This window comes from Cetorhinus maximus, chromosome 16 (genome assembly GCF_964194155.1).
Source record: "Cetorhinus maximus chromosome 16, sCetMax3.hap1.1, whole genome shotgun sequence".
Taxonomy (NCBI): domain Eukaryota; kingdom Metazoa; phylum Chordata; class Chondrichthyes; order Lamniformes; family Cetorhinidae; genus Cetorhinus; species Cetorhinus maximus.
In genome coordinates, this window is record NC_135894.1 from 82011671 (window position 1) to 82037263 (window position 25593).

The following is a 25593-nucleotide window of genomic DNA, read 5'->3' on the forward strand; positions in this document are numbered from 1 at the left end:
CTCTCACAATAAGTCAAGGAAGTCACATATAAGTTGCCAGTTTTCACTGGGTGAGTTATTGTATGCATAAGAGACATGTGTGAGTTTCACTAAATCGGGGAGGCAGGATTAAATCATGTTGAATTGCACTTAAATGGTATTCAAGTGGGCAATTAAGCATTTCAATGAGCTTCCTGTTGCTAATGGGTGGGTTTTCCATTTTGTTACCTTCCCGCCACTGACTTAATTAATCACTTACAGTTTTACCACATCTGGGAATCTGATGTGCAGCCTCCTGCGCAAATCTCTGTGTCTGCCTGCCATCTTCCTTGCTCCAGCATGCTCCACAAAATCCAGCCCAGTTTAAAGCTGCAGCATTAGATTTGAAATAAATTATTGCTTCATCTTTTCAAGTTATCTTGTATGTATGAAAAAAGACATACATGCCAATAAAGAAAACAGAATGAAGATACCAAAGAATGAAACAAGGAAGGAAGAAATAACTATCCTGCCTTACTAATGCAGAGTATGCTCTTCTGAACTAGAAAACAAAGGCAGTGAAGTCAAAAAGGCCAGGAACAAACTAAGTGTTAACCTCATCCCAAGCTAACATGAATGCACATACCAAAGAGTGCCCAAACCTTTTTTGGGATGAGTGGTGCATTATGATGCAACTCAAACCATTGTGCCATGTGCTTGTTATTTTGCCATTTGTTTATCAAAAACTGTCACGTGAGGATGATGGCCATTATTTTAAAAAGGGATTAGTGTCAGAGATTTAGGCTGGGATTTTCTGTGCCTGCTGGTGTTGGGCATGTTTGGCGGCGTGAGCGGACAATATGGCAAGAGACTAAAAATTGGTTTCATGATATCGTGAAACGAGTTCATGATCATCCGCTCTGCCCGCCGATGGTGGGCTGCATTTCCTGCCATCGGATGTTGGGAACTTCATTGTAATACATCTGCACATCATTATAAGCCCAGCCCGCTGGAATTGTCCTCCCCACCAGCTGGACCATCCGCCCTTATCGGCGTGATTGCACGCCAGCGTGTTTCACGACATCATATAAAAGGCACACACTTCACTGGCTGCACTTTGAGAGGAACTCGGAGGTGAGTACACAGTAATGTTGTGGAGCGCTCGCCCGCGATGCTTAATGGATTTAAAGGCTGAGGTGCGTTGGGGTGGGTGCGAGGCTGCCCTGTAGTAGAGGTGACTTAGGGAGTGGGGGGGCAAGGCTGACCTGCAGTTGAGGTGCACTGGTGGGAGGTTGGTAAGGGCAGACTTGCAGTTGAGCCGGCTTGGGGGGGACAGCGGCAAGGGCTGCCCTACAGTTGAAGGTAGTGCACAAGCACATGCGTGGTAGGGGAGGGTGGGTGAGGGAAGTGGTCATGCATTAAGGAAACCTTGTGTAAAGTGACCATTCCTCTGCAACAGTTCAGGCGCAACCACATTGATATGATTGGAGTTGGGCCTCTAGCTTCCCTGCCCACTCAAGCAATGCAGAGGCATGAAGGTGCCACCAAGTGCTCCAGAGCTTTTCACCCCTTGGGCACAGACTGCAAACTAATGAGGGTCTTAGTGGACTGCAGAACAGTTGGACGACTGGGCATGTAGTAATCTCAGGATTACTCCCAGTTCCACATGCTAGCGAGAGCAGAAAAAAAAGGATAGACCAAATGAACACATGGCTGGAAAGATGGTGTAGCCAGGAGGGATTCAGATTCTTGAGGCACTGGGACCAGTTCTGGGGAAGGTGGGACCTGTACAAACCGGACGGGCTGCACCCAGGCAGAGCTGGGACCAGTGTCCTTGCGGGGGCTTTTGCTAGTTCTGTTGGGGAGTATTCAAACTAGTGTGGCAGGGGGATGGGATCCCAGGAGTAGGATCAGATAGGTCAGATTCAGATCAGAAAAATGGAGGTGGAACATTAGCTAGGGACGTTGTGATAGACGTGGAGTTACAGGCGAAGCGAAGTTTACAAAGTGTCCAGCAAGGGAAATTGACGAGGTTAAACTGTTTATACTTCAATGAAAGGAGTATTACAAACAAGATAGATGAGTTAAGGGCACAGGTAGACACATGGCAGCAGGATGTCATTGCTATAACGGAGACCTGGCTAAAGGAGGGACAAAATTGGCAGCTTAGTATCCCTGATTATAGAGTCTTCAGACACAATAGAGTAGGAGATAAAAAAGGAGGCACTAATGACTAAAGAATCAATTCCAGTTGTGAGAAGGGATGATATACTAAATGGGTCAACAAACGAGGCTTTATGGATTGAGCTTAGAAATAAAAAAGGGACAGTCACACTACTGGGAGTATACTGCAGACCCCCAAATAGTGAAAGGGAAATAGAAGAACAAATATGTAGGCAAATTTCTGCTTGTAAGAACAAGAGGGCAATAATAGTAGGAGACTTCAACTATCCTAATATCCACTGGGATTCAAACAATATAAGGGGCACTGAGGGAGAAAAATTCATGCAGTATGTCCAGGAAAATTTTTTCAACCAATTAGTGACAAACCCAACGAAAGGAGATGCAATTCTAGACCTAGTCTTGGGGAACGAAGAAGGGCAAGTGGGTGAAGTGACAGTTGGCGACCATATTGGGGACAATGATCACAATTCAGTTAGATTTAGCAAAACCATGGAAAAGGACAGAGATAAGGCAGGAGTAAAAGTCTTGAACTGGGTGAAGGCAAATTTTGCAGAAATGAGAAGGGACTTGGCTGAGGTGGACAGGACAGCACTGCTGGAGGATGAAACAGTGGAAAACCAGTGGGAAGCACTAAAAGCGAAATCCTAATTGTACAAAGTAGACATGTCCCCTACAAAAATAAGAGTGGAACTGCCAAATCTAGACCCCCCTGGTTGTCTAGAGGAATACAGGGGAAGATCAAACAGAAAAAGAAAGCGCACAATAGGCACAAAGAACTAAGCACTGCAGATAGCCTAGACGAATATAGAAAGTGCAGGGACGAAGTAAAAAAAGAAATAAGGAAATCAAAGAGAGGGATTGAAAAAAGATTAGCAAGTAAAGTTAAAGATAACCCAAATATGTTTTACCAATACATTAATGCTAAAAGGTTAGTTAAGGAAAAAGTGGGACCTATCAGAGATGAAGATGGAAACTTGTGTGTAGATGCAGAGGCTGCGGGAAGGGTTTTGAATGAATATTTTGTCTCCGTGTTTACAAAGGAAAGGGAGGATGTAGATATAATAGTCCAGGGGGAACACTACAAGATATTGGACGGGATAATCATAAAGAGGGAGGAAGTACTCGAAGGGTTGAAATCCTTGAAAGTTGATAAGTCACCAGGGCCAGATGGATTGTTTTTGAGGCTGCTGAAGGAAGTCAGGGAGGAGATAGCAGATGCTCTGAGGATGATTTTCCAATCTTCACTAGATACAGGGGAGGTACCAGAGGACTGGAGAAATGCAAACGTAGTTCCATTGTTTAAAAAGGGATCAAAGGAAATGCCAAACAATTATAGGCCAGTTAGTCTTACATCAGTGGTGAGCAAATTAGTAGAATCAATCCTGAGAGATAGGATTAACTGTCATGTGGAAAGGCATGGACTAGTCAGGGATGGTCAGCATGGATTTGTTAAAGGAAGGTCTTGCCTCACAAATTTGATTGAATTCTTTGAGGAAGTGACAAGAAGGGTTGATGAAGGTAGTGCAGTGGATGTTGTGTACATGGATTTTAGCAAGGCATTTGCCAAGGTCCCACATGGCAGATTGGTCAGGAAAGTAAAAGCCCATGGGATTCAGGGTAATGTGGCAAACTGGATAAAAGGTTGGCTTTGTAACAGGAAACAAATGGTAATGGTCGCTGGATGCCATTGTGAATGGAAAGTTGTCTCAAGTGGTGTTCCACAGGGCTCGGTGTTGGAACCCTGGCTGTTTGTGTTATATATTAACGATTTGGACGTGAACGTGGGGGGCACGATTGGGAAATTTGCAGATGACACAAAGATTGGCCGAGTAGTGGATAATGTAGAGGATAGCCATAATCTCCAAAATTATATAGATGGGTTGGTGGAGTGGGCAGTAAAGTGGCAGATGGATTTTAACATAGAGAAGTATGAGGTCATACATTTAGGGAGGTCAAACAGTTACAGGGATTACACAATAAATGGGAATATACTAAGAGGGGCAGATGAAGAGAGAGATCTTGGTGTACAAGTACACAGGTCCCTGAAGGCAGCAGTTCAAGTAGACAGGGTTGTAAAGGAGACATATGGAATGCTCTCCTTCATTGGCAGAGGTATAGAATATAAAAGTAAGGATATAATGTTGGAATTGTATAAAACACTGGTGAGGCCACAACTGGAGTATTGTGTGCAGTTCTGGTCACCACATTACATGAAGGACGTAATAGTTCTGTAGAGTGTGCAGAGGAGGTTTACAAGAATGTTGCCAGGGTTAGAAAAGTGTAGCTACGAGGAGAGATTGGATAGATTGGGGTTATTTTCCTTAGAACAAAGAAGGCTGAGAGGTGACTTGATTGAGGTGTACAAAATTATGAGGGGAATAGATAGAGTGGACAGGATAAAATTGTTTCCCTTGGTGAAGAATTCTAGAACCAGGGGAAATAGATTCAAGATAAGTGGCAGAAGGTGTAGGGGGGACATGAGGAAGAACTATTTTACCCAGAGGGTAGTGGGTGTCTGGAATTCGCTGCCCAAGTTGGTGGTAGAGGCAGAAACTCTAAACTCTTTTAAAAAATACCTGGATCTGCACCTAAAGTGCTGTAAGCTGCAGGGCTATGGGCCAGGTGCAGGAAGGTGGGATTAGAAAGGGCACCTGGGTGACCTCGGGCTGGCATGGACAAATGGCCTCCTTCTGTGCTGTAACTTTTCTATGGTTCTATGGTTGTACAATCTCCTTGCTAAAGCTGGCCATGGAGCAGTCACTGGTGGAGGTGCTCTCAGCCCCTTGTAATGTCATCATCCCAGTTTGGGCCAGTCTCCCCCATGGTTCTAGCTAACAGTGCAGCCTTGCAGTGCAGGTTAGGAGAATGCCTGTGCCTGATCTGAGAGCACAACATGCAGTCCAGTGGGTGAAGCTGACGCCAATCGATCAGGTGGAGTGGGGCAGAGGTGGGTGGGGTTTCGGACAGCCATGCAGTGCACTAATCTCTGGCCATTCAAGTGGTGGCCAGCACTCTCCAGGATGCATTGAGGGGCCTTCAAACTTAACCAAGAGAGGTTCTTAGGACACCCAAGCTAACCCATGCATTTCTTTCTTTCATCCTGCAGGAGGAGTACATCAGGATCATGGAGCCTGGTGAACTAGTTTTATGCCTCGTGGCACATAGAGAGTGAAGGCAACGGAGAAGAGAGTGACTGAGGCGCCTGGCTGCACAGAGGGAGGAGCAGCGCCCTCTCGAAGAAGGATTGGCTGGGGCTCCCGCACACACCACCAAAAAGCCACAGTATGCCATCGCTGGTCGGTGCCTAGCTAGACGCTGCCTTTCACTCCTGCAGATGACCGAGAACCAGTGTCACCCAAGACTGCGAATGTTTAGGGAACTGCTTGGTCACATCTGCCAGCTACTGCAGGATTTGGCACCATGGGGTCATGGAGGGCATCCACTGCCCGTGGCTGTGAAAGTGACCATGGCACTCAATTTCTACGCCAGTGGCTCCTTTCAGGGCTCCACAGGTGACCTCTGTGGGATATCACAAGCCTCCAGCCACAAATGCATCCATGAGGTCACAGGCGCCATCTCCACGAAGACACACAACTTTGTGCATTTTGTCTGGGACCAGAAAAGCCAGGATGCAAGAGCATTTGGATTTGCCCAGATCTCTGATTTCCCACAGGTGCAGGGTGCCATCGACTGCATTCATATGGTGCTCAGATCTCCATTGCAACACGTGGACAATTATGCCAACCACAAGGGATTCCATTCGCTGAATGTGCAGCTGGTGTGCGACCACCACAAATGCATCCTGCAGGTCTGCGCACTGTTTCCAGGGAGTGTGCATGACTCCTACATTCAGTCACAGATCCCTGAAGTCTTCCAGGATCCACAGAAGCTGTAGGAATGGCTCCTCGGGGACAAGGAGTACCCGCAGAGGATGTGGCTGAGGACACCCATGCAGAAGCCTCAGACTGCAGCAGAGTGAAGGTATAACGAGGCTCATGCTGCAACTCACAACTTGGTGGAGCAAACCATCAGGATGCTGAAAATGAGGTTCCGGTGCCTGGGCCGGTCTGGTGGAGCCCTGTAATATAGTCCACAGAGGGTGTCACGCATCATCGTCACCTGCTGTGCCCTTTACAACCTGGTGCAGCAATGGGGAGACGAGCTGGCTGAGGAGGAAATGGAGGAGCTGGAGGTCTCCTCTGAAATGGAGGACGCCAACGGGGATGAGGGTGAGGAGGTCCTTGAAGATGATGATGACGGGGATGAGGCCTTCACACTGGCCAGACGAGGGAGGTGTGCTAGGGAGGCCCTCATAGCTGCTAGATTTGAGGAGGATGATGACAACATGCAGTGAGGTGACCCCATAGATCCTCACATTGCATCTATGAGTGTTTGTCTCCAGTCTGGCTTATGGCAGTGCACATACCCTCTGTGAAAATGCTCCTGTCATGGAGATGCAGTGGAGGCCCTAACAGTCGCTTGACTGCAGGAGGATGATGATGACATGCAGTGAGGACACTCCATAGATCTTCACATAGCCTCTGAGAATGTCTGACTCCTGTCTGGCTGAGTGCAGCTCGCCTGCGCTCTGTGATCAGGGTCATATCATGGAGATCCAGCCATGAAACTTTAAAAGCATTTGATCCTTTGTCCGCCTTCAGCACCTGATCCCTTCAGGAGCACAACATCACTGGTCACAGATGCTGATGCGATGTGGGCTAGCCCCACCTTAAAGGTGCTGAGAGCACACAGAGAGAATGACGGTACACTGTGATGCCTGCCCACGACATTCTGGCAGCAATGACAAGAACTGTCGAGGTGCAGGCATCATTAACATGTCCAGGGAGTGTGAGGCTGGACATCACTTTGGTTTGAAGGCTGCACAGCGCATACGGAAGAAGCCCTGGACTGAGACACCTGCCTTTATCTTGTGCAGAAAGGTTTCACATCTGAGTGCTCATCAGAACAAGGGGCCATAGGCAGGGAGACATCCTAGGGAGTTTAATGGCAATAGTGAACAGTATGAACAAGTGATTAGTACCTGTGCCCAGACTGTGCAACTACATCTTCTTTCCTTTCCTAAACCTGCTGCTAAGTGTTGTGCTCTCCGGCCACCCACAGCGGAGGTGGAGGCAGCCTGCTGACTGCTACGCCCTGTCTGAAATGACCTTGGCAGATGTCCTCTGGAGGGCCGAGACCTGGAGGGCCCTGGCCTGCTTTTGGGGTTCTGCTGTGTGGCAGTGGCACCCTCCTTGGCCTGTGGAGCTGGAGCTGCTGAGGTCACAGGAAGAGGGGATTTGGATAGGCCAGACACACCCGGAGTCGCCTGCTGATCCTCCCCCCTATGGGTGCCCAAGGACCCCTGGCTGACTCCTTGAGGAGAAGGGGTAGCTGGAGTGAGATCAAGCTGCCCTGAACACCTCTTGTAGACACAGGAAGCCAACAATAGCGTTCCTAGCAGCAGTGCAGGAGCGACATTGTGGATCAAGGTCTCCAAGGCGGCCGCCATCCTACCAGTGTTGGCATCGGTGCGTTGGCATGTCGACACTATCACCTCAGCCTGAAGGTGGATGGACTCCTCCATCATGCCTTGCAATCTGAGGAGTGCAGCGGACATCCCTTGCTGATGTTCCCGAGCTTGCCTTTGAAGCTCCAGCAACTGTGACATGACCGAGTCCAGAGGCTTATCATCTGACTCAGACTCAGCAAATTTCTGGTCTCCAGCTGTCCTCTGAGTGCCGGTCCTCTAACTGCCAAACACCGGGGAAGTCCCTACCGCCGCTTGCTGCGGATCAGACAGTGCAATGTGCTCACCAGATTGTGATCCTGAGGCTACTGTAAAGCTAGATCCCACCGAGGTGTGTGTCTCTGCACTGGTGGATGGTGTGGTGAGCGTTGTGACGGGACCTCAGGGAGGGTGCCACCAGATTCCTGTTCAGAGGTTTCTTCGGGGCTTTATTGGAGGCCTTGGGTCATGGACTCTGTCAGCTGTTTCCCAGATGTGCTTGCAGAAGCAAAAGGGGAGATAATTAGTGCATGGCAGTGGCCTGTGAAACAGGACACATCAGTCAGAGTATCGTTCTCTGATGGATGTTGCACTGCTGGGTCCTCACTTGGTAGAGCAGTGCCGACCTCACCGTCAGCACAGGAATGGCCCAGATTCTCACTGCCCAGCTGGATGGCTCTGTTTTCAAAGTCCGTGAGGACCTTGATTTCAGTAATTCCTCCACCGGTCGGCGACCTCTCCCTCTTGTTGTGTGCCAGCTTGTCCTGCCTGAATAGAGATGGAGAGAGTTTAAGCAGGATGCCTGCCAGGCCAGAAGATAAGTATGCCTGGCATGTGAGTTTGGTGAGTGGTTCCATGGATGGGATAAGGACAGTGAAGGTATGTGTGAGAGAGTGAATGGTGATGTCCCTTGAACCGGCAGTGAGTGAGGGCCCTGTGAATGTGTGATGGGTTTGTGAGTGTGTGAGCTGAGAGCGATGAGAAGAGTGACTTACGCTGGTTGAACGGAGGAGATCATTCATCCTCTTGTGGCACTGGGTGGCTGTCCTCTTTTGAAAGGTGTTGGCGCTGACCACTGCTGCCACCGCCTCCCAAGCCAGATTAGTGAGGTTGCTGCCCATCCTGTGGCCAGAGCGGGGGTACAGCACACTACAGTGAGCTTCCACTGTGTCTAAAAGGCGCTCGAGGATGCGTCATTGAATCTGGGGGCTGCAGTCTTTTTGCCTTTCAGGGCCATGTCTTCTTTGCAGCAGTCATGGGCTGGAAGAACTGAGATGTGTGCGAGCGGCTGGACATTAAATGCGGCATCCAGTGTGGTGAAGCGGTGAGGTGATGGCGTGGCGGGCAAATGAGAGCCTGCCTGCCATGGAAACGGTGTGTTTCCCGGGAATGCATAAATAATGCGGCGGGTTTCGGATGATATGGCATGAAAAGCTGCCATTGCAGCTGGTGGGTAAAACGTCGTTTTACTCGCCTGCTACCACACTTAGTGCAAATCTGGGAAGCTTCTGCCCTTAGGCTGGGATTGTCCGAACCCACCGTGGCAGGATTTGCCGTGGGGGATGCGGCGGGCCAGCCAAATACCCATTGACTTTTGGCAGGACCAGAAAATCCCACCCTTAGTTTGAAATTTTAATGAACTTGCTAAATTTTACTTGAAGAATATTGGAAATATTGCCCACGGCGTCCGTATTATCGCTTTTTTACTGAGTGACAACAGGAAAATATATAAACAGTCAATGTATTTCACTCTTGACAATAGCTTGGCTCAGAGGCTATATCAGTCCAATGCATTCCCGACTGCTTCCCTTCCACAGACCAGGAAGGCTGGACCATTTCGCCATCTAGAATTAAAAGACTTCACACAGCCAAATGCTAGACGAGAGTCGCCCATATTTCACAACTCATTAGGGCTTCAGTTGCTTGTTTTGCTCATGCGAAATCAGAAGCAATGTTAAGTATAAACAGTCTGAAAATGTTTATGCCAATCATCCTACAAATGTTTACTTCTGTCGTCCTTTAGGATGGCGCTGTCATCTTGGACAGTTATCCAAACAACGGTAGCTTTTCTTCCCAGAGAGGGCCCAGTCTGCACTCAGTTGGGCTTCCTCTCAAAAGAGTCATATTCATATCCTGTCACTCAGAGTCGATTCCCTTTCCAGTGTTGGGAGTTTTAGATTTCAGCCAGATGGAACACATCTCAAGTGAAGAGTTTCAGTTTATGGCGGGGAAGCTTTCAGGCCCAGTATCACCTTTTAAAAATACGCTCGATGAAGCCGCATGCATGGTCATATTTTCTTGTTCTGCGAATTGGCGAAGATTATCCTTTTTTCGCAAGTGTAATAGTAATTTCAGAAATTTAAAAACATGCTTAATTAATTAGTCCAGCCAGTCTTGAAGAACAAAGCCATCAGGAAACAACGTAGAATCCTGCAGTAAAATCCAAAGAACATTTATAAGGAAAATGTTCAGGATTAAATTTACCATCACCACTTGATTAGTTACAGATTGCTATATAGTCCTTTTAAAAGCCAATGAAAATTGATATGCATACTGTATCTTTAATGCTTTTGAATCCTCCTTCACTCTAGTGAAAGTCAGCAGAGGTCAACTGTAAAGCTAGTGCTTTTGTTTTACAATGAGAGCCTGGTGTAAACGTTTCATTAAAATTGCCACATAGATAAAGAGGGCACCACAGATATGAACACAATGGCTTCCTTTTAACAGCTTCCTGTGTCCTCTCTACAGACGAAATGGCAAACTAATCGCCTTAAACTCAGAAAATGAGAAGGCTGTTGCTTAGCTTCAGGGATTTACATTCGCTAAATAAATGAAAACAGTTTTCTTACATAAAAAGACAGGGATGCAAAATTGACATTCAGCTCAGCCTGCTGTTTAAATTATTGAAGAATGGCACAAAAATAACATCAACTTGTACTTATAGAGCACCTTTAACATAGTAGAACATCCCAATGTACTTCATAGAAGCATTTTCCGACATACATCGTCAAGCCAACAAAGGAGATATTAGGAAAAGTGGTCTAACGCTTGGTCAAAGAGGTGAGATTAAAGCAGATTCTTAAAGATGAGAGAGTGCAGAGGCAAGAAGGTTTGGGAGGGAACTCCAGAGCTTAAGGGCGGACAGCTGAAGGTGCTGCCAATGGTGGGGAGAATGAAGTGAGGAACGCACATGAGGCAAGAATGGGGGAAACTCAAGAGTTCTCAGAGGGTTGTAGGGCTGAAGGAGGTTACAAAGCATTTCTTGTTCATCTCGAGTATCAAGAATCAGATGAATACTAACCATAACATCCACAGAAATTAAATGCACATCCGCTCGCTGAAACATGGGCCAGAATTTTCCCGTCGGCTAGTTGGGGGTGGGGCCCGCTCGCCGATGGGAAAATGATGCGGGATGACCTTTTAAATTTTCAGGAAGGTGGGCGGACAGCGAAATCAGCTGTCTGCCCGCCGACCTGTCAATGGCCAATTAAGGCCATTGACAGGCTAATTAAGATTGCTAAAGACCCTGCCCGTCCAACCTTAAGGCTGGCGGGCAGGCCAGGAGCCCCAGCGGGTTCCTGATAATACATGAAATTTCATCCACTGGCGGGATGAGGTTTCATGTCCGTTTTTAAAAAGTTTCATAAAGTTTTTGTGTTGCTTATTAACATGTCCCATCTCGTGTGACATTGTCACATGAGGAGGACATGTTAATAATTTTAATATTTTTCTATTTTTGGAGTTTTTTTACCTGTCAGTAATCTCCCTGAGACAGCACTTAGTCTCAGGGAGAAGTGGGCTCTTTCGCGCACATGCGTAAAACAGCGCACTTTGACAATTGGGGAATCCCTCTCCCCCCGCACAGGAAGTGCTAGCGCTTCCCGTCGGGGGTGCCGATGGACGGGCCTTAATTGGCTCACACACTCAAAATGGCGGCGGGCCCCGTTTCAGTGGCGGGGGTTGGCTGTCTGCCCGCTGCCAAGCCGGTGGGGCCCACACACCCACCAAGGGCAAAATTCTGCCCATAATGTTAGAAAACATAGGGCTTGGAAATACTTTACAGTCCATCTGACTGATTCTCATACTAATAATTGTCGACCACCCTCTCCATCCTCCTCCATAGTTTAAATCTCTTTTACTCCCTGATAATTTATATTGCTTTTAGCAATATTTTATTTCCACCATTTGTAAATAATTCTTTGGGCAATAAATGGAAAAGCTAAAATAAAAGCAAAAATACTGTGGATGCTGGAGATCTGAAATAAAAAAAAAACAGAAAGTGCTGGAAAAATCCAGCAGGTCTGGCAGCATCTGTGGAGAGAGAAACAGTTAACGTTTCGAGTCCCTTGTGACTCTTCTTCAGCACCGAAGAGAGGTAGAAATGTGATTTGTTTATGCTGTTGTAAAAGGGCAGGTGGTTGAGTGAAGCAAAAGGGGAGGTCAGGGATAGGTTAGAGGGGAGGGGAGATTAAATGACAAGGATGTCATGGAACAAAAGGCAAAGAGAGTGGTAATGGTAATAGTAAAGGAAAATGGAAAAGCTGTTGCCTTTTCCTATTAGACAAAAGTAGTCTTGTGCGTAATTGTGACCATTGTTTTTTATTTTGACTGCTATGCAGTCAGAGGTTCAATTTACTGAAGTCTTCAGTATAGTTCATGATTATTGACTTTGACAGATGCCACTCTTGATTAGGGATTTATGCTTGGACAGTGAATATCATCGCAATAAAATTCTGAAACATGATCAAGCCCCACTTTTCTGTTTGTCTGTTTCCTATGTAGCAAGCACTGTCTATCATCAGTACTACAACATTACCAGCCCATTCTCTTAAATGAATTTAGATTGTCTTTAATACAATAAATTCATAACAAAATAAATGAAACATTATTTATATAATGGATAATTACATACTTGGTACAGTGGTCAATTATATACACAATTTCTATGCCAGGGATTAATGTTTAGGTTTTCTTGAGCTTCAGTTCTGATGTAATAGTAGTCTTTGTCCTTGGAAGTTGGGGACATACTACCACTAAGTCACTAGGTATCAGCCGAACAGTCAACATCATGCCCACAGGGAACACATAACGTTCTGCTCTTGGGCACACAGTGAACAGATTCCAGTTGCATTCCGATGAGTTGAGTATCAGGAAACAGATGAATACTCACCGCAGCACCTACAAAAATTAAATGCTTATGCAGCTTATTTCAACTTCAAATGCACACCCTTGATTTTATTGCAAGGATGAATGCTCACTGCAACACCCAGAAGAAGTAAATGCACTTGGCATCCTCCCAACTGTTTCTGATGTTGCCCTCCATGAGTCCCATTTTCACTCAACAACCTCGCCCCCCCCGCCCCCCCCCCCCCCCCCCCCCCCAACCATGTCATGTCCCCGACCGAAAATCGGAGCTTCCGGGGCACTTTTTCCCAGGTTGAGTCTACAGAGCCTGGAATTGTTCATTGAAACATACACCTGAATTTTCACCCCCTGGGCCAGAAGCGCAGGATTGGGACAGTTCCAGGCTCTGTGGACCCAACCTGGGAAAAAGTGCCCTGGGAGTTCCGATTTTCAGTCAGGGGTATGGGGGGAAGGGCGAGGTTGTTGAGTGAAAATGGGACTCATGTAGGGCAACCCAGGTGCAGAGGCAGGCAGGGCCTTGGTGCACCAGCACTTTATCAAAAGTATCAAAAAATGAAAAACAGAAAGCACCCAAAAAGCAGCCCTCCAGCCTTACCTCTCTGAAAGGGTACCCTACCTCACATTCTCTCACCATCCACACACTCCCCATGCCTTATCCTTGCCAACCCATGTCACCTGATACCCTCACTCACCCCCCCTTGCCCCCTCATACCCTAAGTCCCTCCACCCACCCCCATGGCCCTTCAAAGCCCTTATATCAACTTATGCCCTCCACGCACCCCCATGGCCTTTTACAGCCCCATGTCAACTTATGTCCCTCCACTCACCCCCCCCCTCCCCCCACCCCCCCCTCCCCCACCCCACTGGCCCTTTATTGCTCGAATGTCAATTTATGCTCCCTCCACCCACCACTAATTGCTCTTTAGAGCTCCTATGCCAACCTATGCCCCTTCATCCACCCCCATTGCACTTTATAGCCTCTATGCCAACCTATGTCCTCCATCCATCTGCCATGGCCCTTCATAGCCTCCATACCAAATTAGTGCCAACCCATGTCAACCCATGCCCCCACCCATCATCCTTTGCCCTTACACCTACCGTGCCAGTATCCACCATGGGCAGACCTCAGGACCCATGCTAAGATGAAATAAAGTTCTTAAGTGTCAACTGATGAATTCATTATTTCAAAAAAAACATTCTCATTGATAGAAACCCATTCAATACATTTAACTTCCTTTAATCCCTTATGAAAGAAAGCATTTATATTCATAGTCCAATTCAAAGAGTTTATAACCGCTTGGAGCTGTCAATCAAACTGTGAACTGAAAGGTATCCCATTGTCATATGATAGCTTGTGAAATTAATCATGCAGCACTAATTCTTTTTTTTTCAGAATTCTACTCAGGTTTTATTTTACATAAACAATTGATTTTTATATTTAGCGTTTTCCACCAACTCGTGTTGCCTGAGACTTCATTGGCTTAGCAAACTTCTGTTTGGGTGCTGCTTTCTGAGTAGCCTTAGCTGTAGCTGTGCTGACTTTCTTTGTTGCAGCTTTGGCCTTCTTAGCCTCCTTGGCAGCCCTGATTGCCTGTTCACGTTGAGCCTTGCGCACCTCAGGCTTCTGATTCCTCTTAGCCATAATCTCAGCAAGAGAGGCACCAGTAATAGCCCGCTGGAACTTCACTGCACGACGGGAGCGCTTTTTCTGAATCTCTTCAGACTGCCCCTTTTTGTGTTTGCGCCTGTACAAGATAGTCCAGTTGATTTGTCGAGGGTTTCTCTTGGAGAGGAAGGCGGACTCACATTTTGAGTTCAGAAACTGGAAAACCTTCCCATCGATTCTGGCATAGCGCTTCCCGTGACCCGGGTATATTTTATACCCACTGAAACTGCACAGCTCGACCTTCATATCGACTGCAAAGATGGCGCAGAGGAAAAGCCAGCACTAATTCTTTAATGACAACCATCAGGCTTAAGTTAACAGGCAGAGTGAAATAGCAAGCACTTAATTTTTTAACACTACAGACTATTTTCTCTAATATTTAAAGGGCAGGACATTTAAATTATTTGACAGTTTGACAATTCTCTTGACAGTTCCATGGGCTCATGTACTTTTTATGCACATTCATGTCTATTTTGAACAATCTCAAAGGACACCTTACCTTTCTCAAAGGTCACATGACTTCTCCCAATGGTGTCCAAGGACCATAAAAAAAATGACCTCTCTGAAAGGGTACCCTACCTCTCTAAAGAACTCCGGCAGCTTTAGATCTTCTCCTACCAAGTCTAAGGTGCACAAGTCATGCTTTGGACATCCCACTCACCAAAATCAGATCTGACTGAGGCAGCTGCACTTCAACATGTGCAGTTGCCTCCTTAAACCACAGATGTGCACATTAGAACCCACCCCCTTTCTCCCCCTGTGAAAATGGTGGAAGCCAGGTTCATGGGTGGGACTTCTGCATCCGGGCCTATGCTGCCAGTTTCGCTAAGATGGAGAGCCTTTCTGTCTTCGCAAAAATTCTGGCCATAATGTTGCTAAGTATAGAGCTTGAAATTACTTTGCAGTCTATATAGCAGTTATAAAAACTGTCAATCATCCACCTCCTCAAATACCTATACAATTATCCTTTAAATGATTCCACACTATATATCTTCACTGACTCCTTGAGTAGTTAATTCCAGATATTTACCACCCTATATGTAAAGGTAGTTCAATAAAAGATATCTGTATATCATCCCTCTTCTAAGCTAAAGTTTGTGACAATTTTGAACTATTTATCACACTTACTTAATTATTTAAATTATCTACACTCTTAAAAATCTTGGATATTTGTACAATATCAGTTCTAATCCTTCTCTTCAAAGTAAACAATCCTGCTGTTCAACTACTCCTCATAGATCCTCATGCCTTCAGCTAGGTATCTTTTTTTTTGTACTGCCTTCAATGCTTGGATAGCCTTGCTGTGGTACAGTGACCAGAACTGCAGGTATGATTGTACCAGTGCTTTGTACAGAATCATCATCGCCTCTTGACATCCCACCTCCATCTCTACCTATACATCAAAAGATCTGCTTAGCATTTCTGTTGTTACACACTGTGCTGGTGTTTTCGTGAAGCTATTCACTATTTTCCTCTTTTGTGTTGTGTTCCGTTTCTGTTTGTGTCAGTCCCCCAGCTCTATCCACGTAATCTCCATGTTTTATCCACCTCAGTCTCCTTGCTCTATCCTTGTGATCTTCCATTCTGACCGTCCCTGAGATCGCTCTATTCTGTCCTTCTCCATTCTTAATTCTACTGTATTAAAACAGAAACAAAAACGAATGAAGGAAAGAAAAACGATTATTCAGGGAAGACCTACTCATAAGCAAATCTTAATCTCATCAGGCTAACTTTTAAATCGAGAGAGAAACTGATTTAACATTTTGAGTCCATATGACTCTTCTTCAGAGCTAAAGAGAAGTAGAAATGTGATGGATTTCATACTGTTTAAGAGGGCCCACGTATGTAACAGTATAAAATCAATCCTATTTCTACTTCTCTTTAACTCTAAAGAAGAGTCACACGGATTTGAAATGTTAACTCTGTTTCCCTCTTCACAGATGCTACCAGACCTGCTGAGTTTTTCCAGGATTTTCTGTTTATATTTCAGATTTCCAGCATCCGCAGTGTTTTGCTTTTACTTTTCAATAGTTTCTGTTTCATTTCTCTCACTCTACTTGCCATTATTATGTTATGGTAAGTGTCTAGTTGTGAACAGATGAAGGGCAGTAAGAACAGGCTTTGCATAGTAATTAAAAAATAAATTAGTGCAAAACAAATATAAAAGGTACTACAGGCTAATTGATTAAATGCAAGCATGGTGCATTTTTTCCACAAGCAAAGACTACTCTTTCCGCCTCCACCACCCTTGAGCTTGTTCAAGTGACTAGAAAAGAATCAGATTTGAAGGGGGAAGGAAGGAGTGGGCTAAAAGTCACACAGAATTGTGCTATTAGCTTAATTTATTGAGACTCATTCACAATAGCTTCAAATCTTGTTAGCTGACAGAATGTTTGGTGGAAATCTGAGTGGTAGGGTGGAAATCCCTTTTGTATGCCTTAAATGTATTTTATGTTCAAAAGCTTTCCCACTTATTCAGGCGTTCCATGTCAATTTCAACTCAACTTTACGCATTCAGATACAAATATCAAGTGATCCTCTGAGCACTTTAGTTTATTTGGTTCTAACTGTGCCTCAGGAACACTACAAATTATTGCTAAAATATATAAATAACATTGAAGGGAAATAAATCATTGAGGCAATGCACTTACAGAAAATCAGACAAGACCAAATGTATTAGTTTTAACTGAGGACTATTACACACAGAGATGGAGTGAAGTAACGGAGTGGTGGATTTCAACATTCATAATGATTTTTTAAAAATGACAGGTGAGGGGGGTAATTTGAACAGTCCCATTCCAAGATATTGACAGAAAGTCACAGGGATGTGTGCTGAATATATACCAGCATTCAAAAGGTGCCATATTAACTTGTGCTGAAGAGTAATGAGGGTAATCTCTGATGACAGAGGGAAAAACTATGAGCTAAGAGGTGATGGCACTTTACAGAGGTATGGGATAGGTTGGAGAACATAAATCTCGAACAATACAATAGGGCATAGATTCAAGGTAAGTGGCAGAAGGTGTAGGGGGGACATGATGAAGAGCTTTTTTATGCTGAGGGTAGTGTGTGTCCGGAATTCGCTGCCCAAGTTGGTGGTAGAGGCAGAAACTCTAAACTCTTTGAAAAAGCACCTGGATCTGCACCTTAAGTGCTGTAAGCTGCAGGGCTATGGGTCGGGTGCAGGAAGGTGGGATTAGAAAGGGCACCTGGGTGTCCTCGGGCTGGCATGGACAAGATGGGCTGAATGGCTTCCTTCTGTGCTGTAACTGTTCTATGGTTCTATGGCATGCCAAATGAAGAATAACCATTAGAATTATTCCTTCATGCAGAAGGTGATCAATAGGAAAACAGTATCATTGATATTCTGGAAATATGAGATTAAGCTGAAAGAGGCACCTTTTTCTTCCCAACCTATTTTATGAAATTACAACAATGAAAATGTTCATTTAAATAGTTCCTTTACTATCCCATTCATGAAATGAAAGTATGGAGAGGTACCCAGAACCCCAGAAGTCAATCAGCTAACAGGTTCCACATAGTTTGTCACAAACTCCAGAGCTGTAAAGAAAAGTCTTGTCAAATGCCAGCATATGAATATTAGACTAGTTACATTGTGGGTTTGGAGAGATAAGCATTGCTCATAGTGCTGACTGATACTGTACCGTAGACGTGCCAGGTGCTATCATATGCTGAATTAGCTGATCTGTAAACTTTAAACTAATAACATGGCAGTGGGGTTGGCGGGGAGCGGGGGTGGGGAGGAAACTGCTGGAGATTGCAAGAAGCCTAAAATTAATCGAAGCAGAACAAGAGGAAATGACAAACTAAAGAAAGGGTAACATGAGGTGAGTAGCAAGCATAAATAATAATCATGGGAGATTTCAACAACCCCCAAATAAACTAACTGGAAGAAATAGCGAAAGGGGAAAAGGAAATCAAGCTTTTACGGTGTATCCAGTTTCCTTTCTCACTCAATGCAAGAAGTCTAACAAGAAAATAATATTTGCTGGAATTTATAAGGGATAACGAACCAGAACAGGAGAAGTAAGAGTAGGAGAGCATTCCAGCAGTAATAATTGCAACTTCCTAAGGTTCAAGGTTAGGAACGAGAATGACATAAGTAGGACAAAGACTAAGATAATAAAGCAAATTATGAGGAAATCAGGTTGGAACTAAAGAGGATAAGCTGGGAAAAACAAAGTGACAGAGAAACAGTAGCAAAACTTTAACTCAACTCAACTTAGCTTGAGCTCAATAGAGGTCAAGAGGAATGTATTCTACTAAAAGCCAAAAGCAGGCAAGCTAATTATAGGGCAGCATAGGTGAATAAAAAAGTAAAGGGAAAATAAAATCTAAAGAAAAAGACATTTCGGATAATAAAAGAGAGGACAAAAGGGGTTATGAAAAGTTTTGGAGGGGAATTTAAAAAAAAACATTAGAAAGGCAAAGAGAAATTAGAAAATCGAATTATTAAGGAATATAAAAAAAACAAAATATTCTATTGATATGATAACAAAAGGAAAATTACAGTAGGGATCAGCAAGATAGACTCACAGGTAATGATAGGGAAATAGCAGAAATGTTGAATAATGACATCACCTCAGTTTTTGCTAAGTACATACTTCACTAGAGGGTGACCTGTAAAAGAATAGAAAGAGAGAAAATAATTGACAAACTAGAAAAAGTCAAAGAAGATAAAATCCCAGGTCTGGGTGGTTTATACCCACACGTACTCAAGGAAACCAGGGAGGAGATAGCAGAGACATGAAAAAAGTATATAATTGTAATTAAAGATAAAATATCTAAGAGATACGTGGCTGAATTTTCGTCTCCCAGTGGGGGTGGGAATCGGGTCGTGAAATGCTAAACTCAGGCTTTTTTTTTGTCGCAAGAACAATTTCCCTCCGTCTTCCAAATCCTGCGCCATTTTCATGTGGCCCTGTCACAGTACGGGTAGGCCTTGGGTGCAAAGCGCACACACACCTCTTCTGAAGTCAGGGTCACCATTGTGAAGGCCCATAGGAGATTTGAATTTCCTTCTTCACGCTACACTTGTGTGCTTTGGAGGTTTGGGATGCCCCCCCCAAAAAACGCACCTCCTTAAAGAGCTTCTGACCACTGTGGAAGTCTGCTGTGGAGTCGGGGACAATTTGGACAGGTAAGTGTAAAATGTATTGGGACCTTCAAATGTCACTACTATTGTATTGTTCATACAGCATCTCTATGTAGATGTGTTTTTAATGCAGTGATATAGGGCACTGTTCTGCAATGGTAAATTGACCATGACATTGACAGGCATTGTGGAAGTGCGTTACAGTACTTTTCCAAAGGAGAAAGTGCCATAATGTATTCAATACTATAGAAAATTTGTGCTGGGAAACTTCCTGTCATGTTTTGGACTGTGATTTAGATGTCCAGATATATTTTACTTTGAAATAAATTGTCCTGCAGTTGGACAGTAAAAAAAAACCTAACCACCTGTTCCACTCCATTAATTGACAGGCATTCTGGTTTGAAATGAAAAGATACAATTTGTTCTTTTGGTTTCACGAGGTTCTGGAGCTGAAAGCTAATGTTTTCATAGCTGTGGCCATTATGGATTCTTGGCTGAGTTCCAAACGCTATGGGACTACTAAGCTCTGTTGACACAGTTGCTTAGGGGACTGATTGACAAGTTTAAGAGATTGTAATAACAGAGGCCAGGATATTTTAGATGGTGGGGTTTCCTGTCCCGCCATTGGAAGAGTCGGTGGAGAACACATCCCCGCTGACAGTGCCTGCCCTGCAGCCATTTTACGCTCGAATGAGCGTTTAGTGGCTGCAGGCGGGACTTCCACCCTTTACCGGGAGGAAGTCCTGCCTTAGATAGCTGCCGGCCAATCTGATTGGCTGGCAGATCTCTAGTCCCTATAGCAACAGAAGCTGCAGTGTACAAAAATAGAAGTTCATCAAGTCGATGGAGCCCAAGTCCTGGGAGTGCACAAAAAGGTGAGTTTTCAGGGTCTCAGGGTGGGGAGCATAGGAAGACCTGGGGGGGGGTGTGGATAGTGTGGGACTGTGGTGTCAGGGGAGCGGCTGGGGTAGGAGCGAGGTCCAGTGGCCCATGGACATTAAGAGGAGGGGGGCCCGAAGTTAGAAAGGGGCTGCTGATGGAGGCGTCCCCTCACCACCCACCCCAACTTCCCGCCCGAAGCTTAAAGGCAATCTTTTTTGGGCTTCCCCCACACCCGGGAAATCCTCCTGCCAGCCTAAAAATTGAGACTTGGTGAGAAACGGCCCTTAAGTGGTCAAGAATTGACCACCTAAGGGCCTCAATTGGGTTAAGGGTGGGTGGCCCTTCCAAGGCTCGCCTACCCCAGTGTAAATCGCTGGGAGGTCGGGGCGGGCGGGAACCCAGCGGGTAGCCCATATGTACTATTTCATGTCCCCCCCACCCCCTGACTGCTGGTGGGGGAGCGTGAAATTCAGGCCAAAATCTGCCTTTGAAGTAGTTCCTGGATGCATGGTTGTTTTGTTTACAGAACTTAATGGCCACTTAAGGGATTAATGTTTTTTCTATGGGCTTGCAGGTCTTTTCTTTGCAGTGTCAATGACAAATTTCTGAATAAGAATTTTATTAGATTATTACCGGTTTATTTGCTTTTCACCTGCTCTCCTCACTATTGCATGGCTCCTGAGGATTGAACATAGTGGATACTGGGTGAGTGGCTATGGAGGATACATGGGGGTGAATGCAGGGTGGGAGGTGAGGGGTAAGATTTAGGGAGTATAAGAATGATGGACCTGGGCTGCTCTCCCCGAGAATGGCGTTGGGACTTCTAGTCAGCCTGTCTGCACACCCACGCTCCTCCCTCACTGCGTTCCACCTTGAAAACTGCACATTGAAACCAAATCTTGCTTGAAAACACAAAAATCCTGGAAAAAACATCAGTTAGGTGTCGGGTGTGTGTTTCAAAAGCTGCTAAAGGGCCTGACTTGCATTTCACAAGTCCAGGAGGAAAATCGGGCTATAAAATCAAATCAACAATAATCAGTGTGGATTCTGAAAGACCAAGTCACTTGACCAAGTAACTAACTTGATAGGATTCTTTTAAGAGGTAACAGAAATTGTAGACAAGGAAATGCCACATTCTAGAATTTGAAAAGTCCTTCAGTAAGGTACCACACTGTAGGCTCAGAACAAAGGTTAGAGCGTGTGGAGTCAAGGACAAAGAGCTGAATGGATAGCAAATTGGCAAAAAACTAGAAAGCAGACAGCAGGGATAAAAGGTAGTTATTCAGATTGGAGAAAGGCGGAAAGCTGTTTTCAACAGTTTACATTAATGATTTGGATTTAGGAACAAGTAACCCATTGTCAAAATTTACAGATGGAGTGTAGCTAACACTGGGGAAGAATGCAAGATAATACAAGAAGACATTGGAAAACTTGTGGACTGGGCAATTAAGTGGCAAATTATCTTTACCATATGACACTAAGTTTAGGTTTGGCATCTGCAGCATCAGCTCTGAAGAAAGGTCATACGGACTTGAAACATTGACTCTGTTTTGCTCTCCACAGATGCTGCTAGGCCTGCTGAGATTTTCCAACATTTTCTGTTTTTGTTTCAGCCTCCTATTAGTCCTGAGGAACTCCCGCAGCAATGTCCTGGGGCTGAGATAATTGGTTTTCAACAACCACAATCATCTTCCTTTATTCTAGGTATGATTCCAGCCAGTGAAGAGTTTTACCTCTGATTCCCATTGATTTCATTTTGACTCAGGCTCTTTAGCACCACACTCAGTCGAATACTGCATGATGTCAAGGAGAGTCACTTTTACCTCACGTCTCTAATTCAGCTCTTGATTCTATGCTTTGACCAAAGTTGGAATGTGGTCTGGAGCCAAGTGATGCTGGCAGAGCCCAAACTGAACATCAACAACAACTTGCATTTATATCGCACTTTTAATGTAATAAAATATCCCGGGGCACTTCACAAGAGCATCATAGAGTAAAATTTCACACATAAGGTGATATTAGGGCAAATGGCTAAAAGCTTGGTCAAAGTGGTAGCTTTTAAGGAGTTGTCTTAAAAGAGGAAAGAGAGAGGTAGGGAGGTTTAGGGAGGGAATTGCAGAGGTTGGGCCTTGGTAATTGGTGATTTTTAGAGGAAGTCATTTATGTCACATGATTTTGGCACAGTAAAAGGGATTGATGAGCTTTATTTCATGCACACATGGCTTTACATGCATAGAAACTTAGGGTGTTCCCTGTATCAGCTACTCATATAAGAACACAAGAATAGGAGCAGGTGTAGACCATATGGCCCATTCAGCCTGCTCCACATTCAATATGATCATGGCTGATCTTGGGCTTCAACTCCATTTTTCTGTCCACTCCCCATATCCCACCCATGCCTCACAGACACCCTCCACAAAAGTTGTCCTTCCCAGCTATCCACAAAAACCTTTACAAACACTCACACTTCTCTGCTTTCTCTCCTAGGAGAATAGAACACACAACATTGGCGAGAGGATGATACCTGGTTGCTGGGACATTGGGGAGAGGCGCCCAGTAACAGGCACCTTATCAGACGTCGCTAATGTGTGACCTGGCCCTTTGGGAAGGAGGTCTTGTAGATGTCAGTAATGACGTGCTGTGGAACTTTGTGTCCCCTGAGACACTGGTGCTCAGACATGTTGAGAGAGCTGATCCTGTGCCCATAGTCCCTGTATTGGGGCTCTCGCCCCCTTGGAGCTGGATCTCTGTGTCCATCCGCTCTGGCCTTTGGAGGGGCTTGCGACTGAGAAGGCAGCTGGTGTTGTCACTGGTGTTGCTACAGGTGGTGCTGTTGATGGTGTTTCTCCCTTTGTCGCTTATCAGAGGTTCATAGCCTGTTCCCATAGCATGTTGAAGGCTGGCAGCAGGGCAGCGCAGCTGAAGGTGAGTGAGGTGCAAGATAGGTGAACTGCCTCCCAAGAAAGTTGGCAATTATTTGTCAATGGTAGCTCTCCTTGAGGGAAGAATTGCTTTGAATAGCAGTCTCTCCATGGTCATAAAAGGAGCTCTTCAGTTTCACGAATCAAAAGCTTTCCCAGCTTGTCAGTTTCACTGAACAAGGTGTTCCCTGCTGCGTACTTGTCACGGTGACCCCGATGTGTTGCTGACAGTTTAGGAAACAGGTCCCCTAGCTGAAATATAGAATTGAGGGTGAAAACACTTCTTAATTGACTTCTTAACCACTTTAATTACTTACTCGATAGATCATAAGGAGTTGTTCACTCACCTTCAATCCCACCCTTCAGAAACCTGGAAGAGGGCGGGATGATTTTGGGATCCTGACCCGATGTCAATTTCAGGGGACTTAACTCCCCGCATGGATGCAAACTCGACTTCCCTTGCCTGGGAAAACGTCCCCCTTAGAGCACTGATCTCCACGCTATAAAAAAATGATAGAAGCAAAGGAGAAAGTGCAAAAAAGATGTGAAAGGATGGAATCAGAACAAAGAACTTACAGCTATCAGGAAAGATTGAACAGATTGTTACTTTTTTTTATTAGAAAGGAGCAAACTCCCAAGGTGATTTAATAGAGTTCTGTAAAATTATGACTGGATTGGGTAGGGTAGATGTGAAGAGAGTGTTTCCACCTGTAGAAAAGTCTAAAACTAGGGACTATAAATGCAAGCTATTTACTAAAAAATATTTTTTTTATTTGGAGAGTGGGTAGAGGTGGTTGAAATAAATAACTTAGATGCTTTCAAAAATAAACATGAGAGCAGAGGGAATAGAAAATTATGCTGAAAGGCGGACAGGAGGTTGGTCGAATGAAGTATAAACATCACACACTAGTTGGGCCAAATAGCATGTTTTTGTGTTCTATGTATTCTATGTAAACATTTTGTGTATAATATCAGCCTTGGTGCAGTACTGGGGATGGAGAAGAATATAAAAAGCCTCAGCAAACTGGGAAAAATCTGTGAGGATTTCTGTTCCTAGCGTCTATTTGGTGACCCTTGCATGAAATATGTGAGTACTTGGCTTCAAGTGAGAACCGGGCAGTGATTTCCCCACTTAGTAGCTTGCTGACACTCAGCGTAATTTTAACCTAATTCGCCAGGTGGGAAACCAACAGGATCAGGTGGAATGCCAACTTACACCCTGCCCAATATCACTCTCCATTGACCTGATCCTTTCCGCCCTTAAGCTCTCTTCAGGTTTGTACATGAACACCTGGGTGTAGGGCGGCTACTGTTGGGGAACTGTAACCAAACAACCTTTAGCACCTGCTGAGGAGCAGGGAAAAAGAGAAAAGGAAATGATATATGAATCAGAACACTAACCTCTGTTAGTATCAGCAAACTTCAACATATGGGAGTCACTGGTCCATGAAGGCAAAAAGGATCAATAGTGTTAATGTGCAGGCATGTTCCAGTGTATGTTTCAGTTAAGTTAAATAGTGTGAAAAATGTGGAAAATGAAGAGGTATCTTTCAATTCAGCAGCTACTTGTCTGAAGCAAATTTACTTTTGTGTTGTACGATCAATCATTGAATCTGAGTGACCCAGGTAGTGAAATTCAAGAAAATACTCCAAGCATCGGCTGTGGGATGAATGTCATCTATTTTCATCCAGACCGGGCATGTCTCTGTGAAATATAAAACATAAATTAATCACTTTACCCTTTATTGTACATGTTTTCTTTCTCTTGTTTTTCTACAGTAGGTCTGAAGAGATACTGTCTTCCCTTCTTTGCTAAAGGATTAGATAAGGTACCTAAGTGTGAAAATTCAGAACAAAATAGATGTGATGAAACAGCACTAAATTCTCTATCTTATCTTACAAGATATGAGTTTACATTCCCGAATGATTACAGGGTCACTCAATGTGAATGTTGACGCGGGACAATGCATGGCTGCTGATAAGTGGCGGGAAAAGGATGTTGAGATGCATCAAGATGTTATGGGACAGGCTTAATGGGTTAGCTGTTCTTTTCCTGTTAGTCATTTTTGTATGTTCATATTTTTCTATGCAAATTAATCTAATTAATCCCACTCCCCTGTTCTTTCCCCATTGCCCTGAATTTTTTTCCTTTTCAATTATATATCCAATTCCCTTTGGAAAGTTATTATTGAATGCTTCCATAACCCTTTCAGGT

General features: G+C 44.7%; 1 protein-coding gene and 1 long non-coding RNA gene across 2 annotated transcripts; one reads left to right on the forward strand and one right to left on the reverse strand.

Annotated features, from left to right (window-relative positions):
• Positions 1-14171: 14171 nt before the first annotated feature.
• Positions 14172-14731, reverse strand: LOC144691983 (large ribosomal subunit protein eL24). The gene has a single exon (XM_078560551.1). The coding sequence runs from the start codon at positions 14703-14705 to the stop codon at positions 14232-14234; it is 474 nt and encodes a 157-aa protein (XP_078416677.1). The 5' UTR covers positions 14706-14731; the 3' UTR covers positions 14172-14231.
• A 5651-nt stretch (positions 14732-20382) lies between these two features.
• Positions 20383-25141, forward strand: LOC144691984 (uncharacterized). Its single transcript, XR_013579246.1, has 3 exons — positions 20383-20450; positions 22071-22161; positions 22945-25141. It is a non-coding gene; the product is annotated as an uncharacterized LOC144691984 (long non-coding RNA).
• Positions 25142-25593: the final 452 nt, after the last annotated feature.